At 41.2% G+C, this 14281-nt stretch overlaps 1 protein-coding gene across 1 annotated transcript in view; it reads right to left on the reverse strand.

The window, feature by feature from the left end:
* COL22A1 (collagen type XXII alpha 1 chain) overlaps positions 1-14281 on the reverse strand; it is a 192740-nt gene that overhangs the window by 89898 nt on the left and 88561 nt on the right. The window contains exons 14-18 of the mRNA XM_072925037.1: positions 13142-13195; positions 8720-8773; positions 6592-6636; positions 2051-2104; positions 766-819 (exon numbers count right to left, since the gene is read on the reverse strand). Of these exons, the coding sequence (XP_072781138.1) occupies positions 766-819; positions 2051-2104; positions 6592-6636; positions 8720-8773; positions 13142-13195 (261 nt within the window). The remainder of the gene's footprint in view (positions 1-765; positions 820-2050; positions 2105-6591; positions 6637-8719; positions 8774-13141; positions 13196-14281) is intronic.

Genomic DNA, 14281 nt, shown 5'->3' on the forward strand with positions numbered 1-14281 from the left:
ACTCTGAAAATATCAGATCAAGAGGACAAATATCTTCTGGAAGCACCAGTTGCAGCTGGTTCAGAAATATGAATGAAGTGTTATGAACTCACGACTGATCACTACTGCAGGAAGAAAATAGTGGGAATTGGTTCCAATCTCTGCATTCTTGGATAAGGGTCACTGACATAATCCAGAGGAGAAAAAGAGAAAGAAATACAGAACTGGCCATGCCTTTCCACTCCTGCCGAAGAGCTGGGTCGGAAATACCAAAACCACAGCATCATCTATAACAGAGAGGGAAACATGAGGCTGTCCTGAATACTGTAACAACTCTGAAAAATAACAAGGTCAAAATTGCTGCTGAGAGAAGTGAATAATTATTTTGCAGGTAGGAGGCATTTTGTTGTCAGTTTCTGAGTCAATTCTACATCTCCAGGGTCAGAAAAACAGCTTCTACACAAACATATTGACATTTCTACTCACATTTCTTAGATGAGGACTATTTCCTGACCCAAACTACACTCTATTTCTTTCTATTCTTACTATCAGCATTAGACTAAGAGAAGAGGAGCCATAAACAGATACATTTTAACACTCACTCACACTCATTTCAAATTCAAGCCATGTCAGAATAGTGAGACATTTAAATATATATAAACATTTATCATATACAAACGAGATAGATATTAGTACAACAGCCCTGAAATTTCCAGCACTGATGGCCTAAGGAAGAATTAACAAATGTGTTTCCAAATCTACTCTGTGCATCCCATCCCAACTTACCTTGTCTCCTTTGGTCCCACTAGCACCAGGAAGGCCAGGACTGCCAGGAGGGCCCTATAAATAGGCAAAATTGAGAAAAAAATTCGTTGTTTCTAAAGTGCAGGAGAAACATAAGGCTTCAGTTATTGGCAGCAGAGTGATGTCCTGTTGCACTGGGCATGAACAAACAGAACACATGAAGCTGGTTTGACTCTCCTGCACAGAGAGGAAAGAGAATAACAATGGAGATGCCACAGCAATCACAATAACGCCAATCCAATTTCAGCTGATTCAGAAGAATTGCAGTTCAGTGAGTATATCACTGTCACACACAAAATTTTGTATAAAATTCAGGCATGAAGATTTACCCTCTTCTAAGTGTCTAGACATGAAAAAGGAAGGAATGCTTCAGAAACCCAACTCCTGTAACAGGGTTTCACTTGGAGAAATTGCTCCTTTGAAGTACTAAACAAAAAGGATCCATTTTGACATCCCTCTGTAATTTCCTACTTCATCTGCATTTGCTGCAAGTATAAACCAGTTCTTTATCCTTCTTGAACACTGGAAAACATTTCCATCTTGCAAAGATAGTGATAAACACTAAGTAGACACACACTTCTTGGTACAAGGTAAGCTGTGGCTGAGGAACAGAGCAGGATGCAGATGCTGCAGCCTGGAGGTATCAGGCTCCAGGGTGGCAGTGATTAGCTGCGTGGCTTTTGGCAAATCACTTCTGTCCTCTGCTTCTTATTCTGTCCTTTCCTATTTAGACCAGAAGGTCCTTGGAAGAAAAGGATGCTTCTCATTAGGTATCATTCCCTGGGAAATGAAAACAGTCTTGTGGAATTTACTGATAGCAGTTTAAGACAAAGCAGTGTGTGTCTGATCAGCAAAATGTACTGATCTTCTAGGCCATTTTATGTTTTATTTTTGTTTTAAAAATGTAAATAATTCCAAGCTTTTTTTTTTTTTTAATTGAAAACAAACCCAATATATTAGATGCAGTTCTCTTCCTTTCCTGTTGTGAGCTTAAACAACTGAATGTTTTTGAGTGCTTTCTTATGTATTTAATGAAACTTACGACAAACATGTAGACTATCATGTTTAAAGGACTGGCATTTCCTGTGAGTGTAAGTTTCATTCTAGTTGAATTCAAAAAGCAAACAAACAAAAAAAGAAAACTGTGTCAAACATCCTCAGAATAGGGACATGATTGAGTACTGTAATGATTCAGCCAGGATAAGTCTCAGTTTTAGGGTCAGCTTTCCAACAAAACACTTCCCGTTACTGAGTATTTGCCACATACCTGTTTCCCCTCCACACCTGGCTTTCCAGGGAACCCATCCAGTCCTCTGTCTCCCTGGAAAAAGAAGAGAAAGAACCACTATAATTTAAATCCGTGCTGTTTAGGACACTGCCCTGAAGGTGATGTCCATATTATCTGCTCCAAGAGTAACAGATAAGGAGAGAAATTCCAGCCAGTGCCATAGAGAAGATAGCTGAAGTTCCTTCATGTACCATGAAAAGTTGCTGCAACCAGAAGCAGCTGTGTGCTAACTTTCCATGTTGGCATCCTTCCTCTGCCTGCTGAGGTGGGCTTGTGTAAACTGTACAATGTGCTCCAGGATAATGTCAGCCCAGAACAGCTTTTACAGAAACAATAAAGCAATCCAGCAATAGGCCAGTTTTACCCAGTAAAGAAAAATCTTTCACTTTTTAACTTTTCTTTCGGTAACCTGAGGAAACAATTAAATATTTATATATGTCTCAAGAGCTGGACAGTCCACAAAGTCCGTATACAATGGATTTCACCACTTTATTTTTATTACTTGAAGATACACTTTTTTCCCCTGTACCTAAACATGATTTTTTTCCTGCAGTTCCAGACTAGTAAGTCTTTCCCTGACCTCCCATAGAGAAAAGTGTTTCCTTCATCTTTACAATGATCTGTTGTGTATTTGAAGCTTTACAAAAGTCTGCTTCCAAATGTCTCAAGACTAAACAACCATAATACTTTAAACTTATCTTCATGGGCATGTTTTTCAGTTCTCTGATTATTTTTATTGCTCCCTTTTGTGCAGTGTCCAATTTTTGCACACCTTCATTGTAGCTAGGTGCATGAATCTCAATACACCTGAGGCTAACTCTGAGCAGGAATATGTTTTCATGTTTCATACACTATTTTTCTGTTTAAATCCCAGGATAATGCTTACTTTACACCAAACCCCCTTCCACAAGACAGCTCCTTGATCAATTGTTCCCAATCCATAACTGCAATTTGTTGTCCTCTGAGTATGAAACATCCTGAAGCTGCCCCTTCTCAATGTCATCTTCTGCTTTGGGGGATTGTGTTTACAGGATAATTTTAAATTCTGACCCTGATCTCTACTATTCTTTCATATTCAAGCTCAATATATTTCCTATTTTATAACTGAGGTTCTTGATAGAGATAACTGGGTCAATTATATACTTCTGCTGAACTTCACTTTTCTGCTACTGATTGTGGCCTTTGACCATTCAATCTCTTTAGTTTAAAAACTCCTAGAAACAGGGGACTTGTATTCTCTAAAGTCCTTAAATTTCTGAAAAACGAAACAGATTTTGTTTGGATCCTTCACACACAGCTGAATATAAACTATCAAACACACACACAGTGCCAATGTTAACATCAATGTGCATATAAAAACAAATTCTACAAGTACAAGCAGTGACAGAAAACTAATAGTTTTATGCTATTTTTTAGTGGGTTTATATATCTTAAACTCTGTTAGATCACTGTTATTACCTGCAAACCCACATTTAACGGCAGTGGATTTAATTAGCTTCTTTTGTAAACTACGTTGATTTGCCAAGTCAGAAATGGATTTGCTAATCATTATTTATTTTCCACCTTAGAAAGTCAATCAATCTTCTAACATTAATGTTATTTCAAATTATATATTCAAGGTATGAAATCAGAGAGACCCATATCCTCCAGAAAGCAGCTGAAAATCAGTGTCAGACACCCAGATCAACATGCATTGGAGGTACAGTTTCCACATTAACGCTTTTCTTTGCACTGCCTGAACTACAAATATCCTGAATTTAAGACTTTCAGCAAGTAACAGCTTGGTATATTGCTGACAAAATGTGCAGTGTGTTCCCAGGAGAATTTTTAGCATCAATACAGCAGCAATGAGTACTTCACACACGCTGGTTTAGGTGCCAAAACAGAAAAGTGTCGATGTTCTTACTGCCACCAATGGGGGCTGGGAAAGGCAAATGTATTATTTATACAAGCAAATACAAAAAAAAAAGCCATTTGAAAACACTCCAAGCAATTGTGTTTTCTGCTGTTTCTTCAGAAAAATCTGTCATTATAAATACTTTTTATTATTTTTCCATTCTTTAAATAAGGGCACTCAGTGAAAGGTACTTTTCTTCCAACAGAGAGAGCAAACACATTAAAGTTTCATTCTCAAATTTTCACTTTAAGATTCCATTTCTTTCTCCTGTGTTCTACTGTTTTTTTCTTCTTTTAACCAGTAGAACAAAATGGTGAAGATTCACAAGCAGCTAGGGGAAATGACAATTCTGCTAAAACTTCAGTGCCGCTCTCTGACCTCTACCATTTAGAAAATCTAATGATTTGTTGGAAAAATGATTACCCAGGAGTCTGTAGGGCCCTGGAAATGCTGAAGGAGAAAAAAAACCCACTGCAGAGGGATCTGGCAGCAGCAGACCAGTCCTGCTGCCTTCTTACACAATCCCATCTCATAAAACAGACAAAGTTTTACAGGATGGGCACAGGATTACGCAGCAAAAGCAATGTCCTTTGTCACATTGAACTGCTGGACATGCCTAAATTAGAATGCCAAGTATCACATACAGATATGGCTCCTGTTAGCAGGGCAGTGCATCATAATTCATCTCTGGAGTCTGTCTTAGGATCTGCAATGGGCTCATTAGATGAAAAAGGGCATGGGATATTCTTCATATGGTGCAGCGCTTTTCCTAAAGTGCAGGTGTAACCTGTACTACTGGATTTGGGAACCTCACTATAAAACCTCAACATTTACATGTGAGATCCCAGGATATGTGAATAATGCAGCAAGATGGATGGGATACATAGGGTTTTTTTGGTATTAAGGGGGAAGACTTGATAAAACAATACTCAGTGCATGAATTAGTGCTCCCATCTGATATTATAACCCCTTTTCTCTTCAGGCACAAAAAAGCACAGGTTGCGTAGGTGTCAGGATTGAGGTTACAGACTGAAGAGCAGACAAGAAAATATTTGGCCCACTGAATTTACGCCCACTATTTTCACAGAAGTACTGACTGGTAAAAGTTAAAGCACTGACAGTGGGTGCACTGAGACCATCATTAAAACCTGGAAAAAAACCAAAGCACAATTGTTGTAGCAGAGATTTGGCTGCTTCAGGGACAAAAAAAAAAAAACAAAAAAAAAACCAAACAAAACAAAAACAAACAAAAAAAAATCCTAAAAGAAAAGGATGGGGGAGCACCTCTAATTGTGCAGATCCTTCTGATGAAACAAAACCTAATTCATTTCTTCCCCACTTTAATCTTCTTCTACTTAGTCAGTTGCCTGCCCACACACAGCTCCAGCTTCCTCTCCCATCACAGTGATGTCAGAAAGATGGATTTTCTTCCAGGAGCCAAATACCCCAACAGATTAGACAATGTTGCCTCTGGAAAAGCAGCAGAGGCACTGGCTAGACACAGGACACCTATCCAGTTCTGCAGAGGGCTGAAGGAAAAGCGTGACAAAGATAAAGTACAATCCAGCCCTTTGCTCTAGCTGCAATAACGAGGATAGGTAATACAAAATATGATCATGGCTACTTTATCATAAACAGCAGAAAGAATGTTGGTAAAGAGAAACACAGTATCTCACACTAAGGGTCTACTGATAATTTTTTCCAGCAGGCAAAAGTTTTTTAATTGCTGGGTTTCCTCTCCAGAAGAAGATGGAGACTGAGAAATGGGAACAGAGCTATGCCAGCAAGATGATGACTCCCTCCTTTACACAAACACAGGCAGAGCTGCCAGACCCCCTCCCTGAGATAAACCTGTGTCAGGACCAGCTCAAATCACAAGCAAGACAACATTTCTGGGGGGCCCTGAGCACTGCCAAGCATTTCTACAGCAGAAGTGGGTGCACATCTGAGGTCTCTCTGAATACACTGAGCAAACTGAAATAACTAAGGCTTTGTGCCTGCCCTGCACTCCTTTTACATGCCCATTCAAGTATAAATAAGCATTTGGTCTTTTGCTGGAGCCACAAACATGGTCAAATCCCAGAGTGACCTGTACTCTGTGAAACAGCTCTTCACAGTCAGAAGAGAACAAGAAACTGGGAAGCAGCTCCATTTGGTTGAAGCTTTTGACATAGTGCAAATTACCTGGCATTTACTACTAGTGAGTTTATGGGGATGGGAGAAGAAAGAAACATAGGAAGTTGGATGATGTGAAAAATGGGAATAAGATGGGAAATGCTGGATGCAGACATAGTCAGTGGCAGTCAGTGACCATTCTCAACTCTCAGGTTGTGCACACAACGTGGACACCCATTCAGATCTCCACACTGGCAACCTCCACTCCTGTCCTCCTCACTCTCCTCCATCCCTGGCTACACACACACACAAGAAGTCCCTAAACGTGTGCTTAGTAAGCAGCACAGATCCCAGAAGCCCTCCCATACACCCATGGGAGGTGGAGAGCACTTGAAAGTGCAGCACAGTGAGGAAACTCCATCCCTCTTCAGAGCTGCTGGCCTGATAGTCCACTTCACCTAATGGACAAAGGAAAAGCCTGTCTTTTCCTACCATGCAGAAGGAATACCTTGTCTCCTCGTGTTCCCTTTTCTCCTCTTTCTCCTTGTAGACCCTAAAAATAAAAATAAATAAAGATTATAAAGCTAAATCCAAGTAGAGGCATAGTTACCTCCTCTAATTAGTCACCAAATCAGTGTGCACATCTGCACAATCAATTCAAGTGAATCTCAAGGACATTTTCTGTGTTGCCAGTCCTCAAAGTTGGCTGCAGTCATGATCTAAGCAGACTCACAGAGCAGGGACCGCTTGTGAGCCCAAGAACATCTGTAATATTATATTGCCTGCAGACACACGACCCTCCTGCCAACAGCAGAGTGGAGGGACAGGGAACACACCACAGCTGCAGATGGTCTGGAAAACAACCAATGCTCTGCATTTTTCAAGTTTCTTGTAAACAATGAGAACTTTGGTAAAGGACAATACTGATGAGAAAACCTATCGCATAAACAAGCAAGAATTCCTGTTCTTGGTGGGTTTGGATGTGGTAGCCAGACAGACAGCAGGTAGCTTTGAGAACTGGCAAAGGTTAGATGCACTCTGTCCTGGGGGCCCAGCACATTTTTGTGCTTTGAATGCAATGCCAGTGTTCCTCAGGACTGCATAAGTCATCTCCTCCTTGCTACACCAGGAACATTTCTGGAGCTTAGTTTGATGTGGCACCAGCACAGGCAATTGATTCAATGGGCACAAAAGGATTTCATCTTTTCTTGGCTCAGCAAATATCTTGTATTTTTATCTTTATTGTAGAAACTGAGCAATCAGCTAATAGCTATAGAGAGATAAATATGCTCAGACAGTAGTGACCTCTCTAAAACTGCCAAAGCTTATAGTGCTTCTTGCTGTAATAATTTAAACTGAAGTTTACTTTACACTACTAAGTGGAGTCTTACCTGCAAGCTAATGAGAGCTCCATGTATGGGTATGTTTGGCCCTCAGGATGATTTACATAATCATCTAAATGGGCAGGGCTATTTATACTAGAGCAGGTTGCTCAGAGTCCAGTCCAAGGTGGCCTTGAATGTTTCCAAGAATGAGGCATCCACCATTTTGCCAGACAACCTGTTCCAGAGTCTCACCATCCTCATAATAAAAGCTTGCTGCCTTATAGCCAATCTAAATCTCACCCCTTTTACTTTAAAACCATTATCCCTTGTCCTATCACAACAGGTCTTATTAAAAAGTTTGGCCTCTTTTAAATATTGAAAGGCCACATTACGGTCTCAGAATCTTCTCCAGACTGAGCAACCTCAACTCTCAGCCTTATCTCCCAGGAGAGGTGCTACAGCCTTCCTGCCATTCCCATGGCCCTGTTCTGGACCTGCTCTCAGAGGTCCATGAGTCTTTCCTGCGCTGGGACCCCAGTGATGGATGCAGCACTGCAGGTAGGATCTTACCACGGCAGAGCAGAGGAGCAGAACCATTTCCCTCACCTGCTGCCCGTGGTGCTTTTGGGCTCTGAGTGCACACTGTCAGTTCATGTCCAGCTTTTCATCCACCAGCACTCCAAGTACTTCTTAGCAGGGCAGCTCACAATCCTTTCATCCCCCAGCCTCTGGGAGATGACCCCCATCTGGGTCAGAAAATCTCAGAAAATCCAGTCAGCCTTTCCAACACTGGCTTAAAGGCTGTTCACCAAGCTGGGACCACAAGACAGAGGTGCTAAGTGGATAGAATCTAATTTATTTTGGTCTTACTGTCTGTTCATTCAATGCAGATTTGTCCCCTGAGCCCAAAGGCTATTCCCTGAGAGCTTTGAAAATATGACTGGAAACTTGGTGAGAGGTGGTATTTTTTCTTGGTGTTCTGATGAAGTTTTCAAGCATCATGTAAATGGTGCATCGTCACAGACCAAAGCAATTGTATTGCAGTGGAAACATCACAAAATCACCAGCTGTTATCTCAGTAATCAGGTAATTTCTGCTGACACCTCTCCACTGGCTACTGGTCTGTTCTCATTTAAAGAAGACACAAGAAACTCAGTGAAGTCAAGACAATTTCACCATTTGGACATAATGCAGATAAGTGGTCAGACAGACAATAAACTGCTTAATAAAAAAGTGTATCTGGGCAGAACACACTGAAAAAGTAAAGAAAGTTTCTAGAGCATTAGAAATTGAACAAGAGCTGTGACTTACCGGTGCACCTACGTAGCCTTTAATGCCTGGAGGACCCGGTCTTCCCTCAGATCCCTGGCAAGGAATTGAGATACAGTAAACCACCAGAAACACTTCCACATGAAAGACCAAGCACAGAATTAGTTAGTTAGAAATGCATGTTGCTCTTCTAGGCTCACATTGAGGCTTCTTGAGTCTCTCAGAGTCATGTCTTACTTTCCAACTACTTACCCAAACTGACACTCCAATATTTTCCTTTGTCCCCTTAGACATTAGCAAGTTTTATCCTTCTGCTTTCAGACTTAACCTAATTGTCCCATACAGGTTTCTCTACACAGCTTTTCAGAAGGTTTGGCAATGTCAGCTGTTGCATACAACACCTGTTGGGGCTCCTGAACACTGTTAATGGAACAAAGCAAAGGCATACCTTGCTGCAAAGTGACCACAGTCTTCAAAATGTTATATGTTTTGAAGAGTAAATGCAAAGAAACAGAACTAAATCTTCCAATATTTATTTTTACTGATAAGAAAAAATGCAAGAGGAACAGGTACATTTTATCAGTCTTTCAGTTGACTGTGCACTGACTCACCCTGGAGAATGTACACCGTAATGGAGAGTACTCACAGTGTGCCTTTATGTGTCTTACAATGCCTGAAAATTATCTGGATCCCCAGCTGAACAGGCTCAGCCCTCAGAACTCTCCCATGGAGACAGCCTGGGCCTGTCAAGTTGACCTAGAGAGCTGGTTTGGCATCTTATATCACCTGTTTGACTGATGATTTTCTTACTTACATCACTTCCCCTTCCCATCACTCTCTCTGTCTAACTCCTGTCTAACACTAATTGGGTGGCTGTAATGGATAAGGCTTCAAAACAGATAGAGATATTATTACTAAATAATTTTAAAATGACTACTAGATTTTGTAGTAATAGAAGTTTCATATTAAAAGGTAATAAAATTAAAAATGCAAGATGTGTTTGCAATTAATTATTAGCAGAACTTAGGCTTTTTATTTCCCCAGTCAGGTTAATGAGAGTACGATTCAAGCACAAGCAAAGATGGCTCCAGGATGAGACCCGTGAGAACCCCTGCAAGGTCAGGAAGCATTGCAAGTCTTCTACTAGCAGGCATGCACCTAAATCTCTCCTTCAGCCTGCAGAAAAATACTACTACCAAAGTCTAGGCAAAACCCCAAGAGAAACAGAGTCCTGCTCCAAGACATCCAAATTGCAGAAATCTAATTCAGTCCTGTTACATAAAATGTGGATGTAACACTCAGCAGAAGTTACAGAGAAACTGGGTTTGTCTGGATGAAATGTGCTGAACACATTCAAGGCCTGTGCTGAGATCATGTCTGGTAAACCAGAGAAGCGTGAGACCTTCGACAGCTCGGTCAAGCAAGAAGGAAATTTGTCAAAATGAAACTCTTACCTAATGCTTTTTATTTCAAAGGATTGATTTTTTTTTTTTACCCTCACCCTCTGTTTTCTCTATTAAGTGCAGATAACTGCCAGTTCAGATGGGAATGCTATAGCTATGACTGTACCACAGCAATGACAACCACAAAAAAACCCTCTTTATCCTTTTATTATTGATACAGGGGGAAAAATGAAGGAAAAGGTTGAATATTTGCTGCAGGATATTGCAGGCTAAAGGGTCTGATCTCAAAAATCCAAACTTTATTTTGCTGCTATAACATGGTACAATAAACAATCTGAGATATGGCCCTTTTTCTCTGGACCTACTTATTCCATTTAATTTAACCTGTGAGGTACCACATATTTATGTGGGAGTTTTTCCCACTGATCAGTGAATATTTCTTGCCATCTCAGACTACCATGACATCTGTAACTAGAAGCTGCAATACCTCAACACAAGGCTGATTTTAATAACTCTTCTTTGTGTCCAGCTTGTAGCCAGCAATATCACACATCTTTCTTGGGGAACAAAGAAGTTTACCCTCTAAGGCTGATGAAAAAGAAAAAAACCCACTCCAAACCCTACAGTTTTATGCTGAAGACACTGAGCTAGGAACAATCTCCCCCAGAGACACCACTGAGAAGCAAAACCAGTAAAACCAGGGATGACATACCGAGGCCATTTCATTTCTGTAACCTACACATGAACCCTAATGGGCTCAGTGACCATTTCTGTAACTCTTTGGACTGAAATTGCCATACCAGAAGTCTGGAGGACTCTTATCTGTGCTACTGGAAGCTTCACACAATTAATGAGGTCTGTAAAAAGTACAAGACAACTTCTTAAAAGAAAGTGCTGGCAATTCCCACTGAAGCAAAAGGCTCCTCAGCCAAGGAGATAAAAGGGGCTGAATTTCCTGGGGCACAGGTATCATTGCTGAGCACACACTGGGCTTGCCTGGCTCAATGCTAATGAAGATGGATTGAGACAGGAAGGATCACAACCCAACCAACCAGACAAACTGCAAGGTTGCTCTCCATGGAGCCTGGGGTAGAGCCCAGAGCTGCTATATTGATGCTGATGACAAAAATAAGTGATCTGACAAAAAACTCTAAGTAATCATTACACCAGTAATTGGAGATGTGACCTCTCTAATTGCCAACTCTACTCATCCTTATACACCTTGTTCCACATTGACGAGGTGCTCAGGCTTTACAGGGAGGAGTAATGTGGATTCCTATTTTAGATTTTAAAGCCCTGTCAGCAACTCAGGGTTATTTCTCAAAATAGCTCAGGCCAGAATCCAGCTCAAGGACGCTGCACACAGCCATTGCTGTGAAAACACAAAATAATTTTATATTTAGGCACTGTGAGGGGTTGGGGTTGGCCAAGCTCATGTTTTCCCTGGGAGCACCTGGCACTGTCCAGTCAGATGTCCTTAGGTCTGGCCCCACCAGCACCTCTCCTGCCCAGCCCATAGATCTGAGCTCTTCTATTCTGCATTGCCTCATTAACTGGCTGAACTGCATGTTCCTGAAAAACCCAGTGGGAAATCTGGAGCAGGATCAAGTCCACCTTGAGGAAGATGCAGGTGGCTCAGTTTAGCTTGGTTTGTAAAAGCTTTGCAAAGCAAGTGTGAGGAAGTTCATACCACAAAGAACATCATACAGCCTGCTGGTTTGTAACTCCACTACATGAGACATGCAGGACAGAAATAAAATATGTATTTATTTACTTGATAGGAGAGATGCCGATAAAAAGCATTTGAGTGGTAAATTCAGTTCATTTCATCAAGATCCAAATCTTACAAAGGGCAAAATATTCAGTGTGCCTCCTCTGAGCTCAGAGCAGCCCTGCTTTGCATGTGTCATTTATCCCCTGCTGAAGCCAATATGAATTCCACAGAGACTCTTGGGATGGCTGTCAAGTATTTCTGCTAATCTACAAACTCCTCATGAGTTCTGATACTCTCCTGATGGGAATTTGGGAGAGGGTGCATTTCCCTCTGTGCAAAAACACAGGGACATTTTGGAGACAGGTCTCTGCATAGCTGAGGAACACAGAGGACCTGTATATGACCTGCTTCATCAAGTCCTCTCAGACAGAGCCAAGGGACAGCCAAGGCTACACCAGGAAAGGTGCTGAGGTACTTAACTCCTATCTGAGGATAATGGCATCAGTGAACTCAGTGCGAGATTTAGTGAATAGAAATGGCTTTTCCAGAAAGATGAGATATTCCAAGGTTCTGGCTTTTACAGGAAGAGAACTGAATGAAGTTAATTCAGGCAATTAAATTGTTGTCCTTGCAGCACCTTTCACAGGATGAGCTGAAATTGCTGTGAGTGATACCCCTAAAAACACATTTGTCACCATCTACTTTTTGTGTTATAACAACAAGGCTGAAACTATCTGAGGGGTATTTATCCCCTCGATAAACAGGGAACAAGGCAAGGAGAGCTGAGACTTTGAAAGGAGGTTAAAGAATTGCTGCTTCAAAATGTGCATTTCTGATGCTCAGCTAAGTGCCACCAGATCTGGATTCAGAAGCACCTTGTTCGAAGCAAACCCAGTAATATAAGCACTGGCTCACGTTCTGGATCATCCAGGCACTGTTCACTGGTGCAAAACTGAAGCTCCCAAACTAGGCAGAAACATTCAGGATAGAATCTCTACGTGATCTATTTTTCAAGTCATAGAGTAGGGGAAATAATTCTTATCAGCATCTTAGTGAAAGTTGGGAAAGCTACAGAAGACATGACACAAGGCTTATGTGCCTCAAAACATGTTTTCTTCACCTTCTCCAGCTACGCTGTTGATTGAGCAAAAGTTATTTTTCCTTCTTACCACTCTGCTTAATTGCTGATACCTTAGCAGACCCCTGATGGAAATGAGCATTTTGAGTTTCTTCATTCACCAGTGAGAATATCAAATGTCATCAACAAGGAGCAATTCAAGCCATGTAAGCATAGAAAATCAGTGAAAATATATGCCTGCCCATGTAAAGAAGAAATGGAAAGTTTACCTTTGGACCTGCTGGCCCAGGCAGTCCAAATGCTCCTGGCTGTCCTGGTTCACCCTGCAAGTAACAGAAATATCACTGGTAAACACAAATCTGTTATATATAAATGTTAGGATAGCTCAAACCAGTCAGTACATGCAGTTAGAAATACTAACAGTCCAGAGTGTCATTATACAGAGATCTGAAAGTTTACAATGTGTTTTCCTCACAAAAATAAAGCAGAAATAGAATGAAAACTGAAGCAGCTCTTCATCTACTCTCAAAACACAACCAAGTAGTAAAAAATGAGTTCCCCAAGTTGTGAACAGCTTGCACTGATTACAGCATACAAAGATGGATTCCTTGGAGTGAGGATAATGCATTTGTTCTTGAATTGTCACCTTGCAGTGTATAAACACATAAGGAATTCTGCAAGTACAACACTGTCCAATCCCATGCCATGTGTGATGTGATGAAGTTGCATCAGTTCTGGAAGCAATATTGAAAAATTGTCACAGTTTTTCCAAAGTATGACAATCATGGAGGAAAGGAACAGGATGTAAGGAAAATAACTTTTTTGCTGTGTGTCACTCCTTTTGTGTATACCTGCCTTCCAGAGAATCCTTTCCCAAGCTCCTTCAGTTGCCACCAAGTGACTGCCACAAAGGGACAGTGAATGGCATAGTGAAGGTTCAACATCAGGTTGAAGACATTTCTAAGGGATGGTGATCAAGCAGGGGAAAGGATGTAAGGTTCTAAAACACACTTCTTTGAGATACTGAAAAACATATTTGTGGTTTTGTGTTTCAACTGTACTCCTCTTACAGGCATTATTTGGTACATTGCATCCTTCCTTGAATTAACCATGCCCTCCTCCTCTTCTCTTAGTTTTTATCAGTGCACAAGAGGACTTGAGGTCTTTTCTTCTGTGACCAAGATTCCAAATTCTCCAGCCCATGGCTTCTGTGGAAAGCAGCATGGTGCCTTGCACCTTTGCTGACTCTGCTAGCCAAGGACTCCTTGCCAGCCATAAAACAAGTAGCCAGGCTCTGCAGCTGCAGCTATTTACCAGCAGGTCCCAAACCACAGGCTGCTCCCTCTCCCTCCTTAATGAATGATAATAGAGCTGCCCTGGAGCCTCCAGCAATGGTTAATCCATAGGAC

The sequence above is a fragment of the Taeniopygia guttata genome, chromosome 2 (genome assembly GCF_048771995.1).
Source record: "Taeniopygia guttata chromosome 2, bTaeGut7.mat, whole genome shotgun sequence".
NCBI lineage: Eukaryota > Metazoa > Chordata > Aves > Passeriformes > Estrildidae > Taeniopygia > Taeniopygia guttata.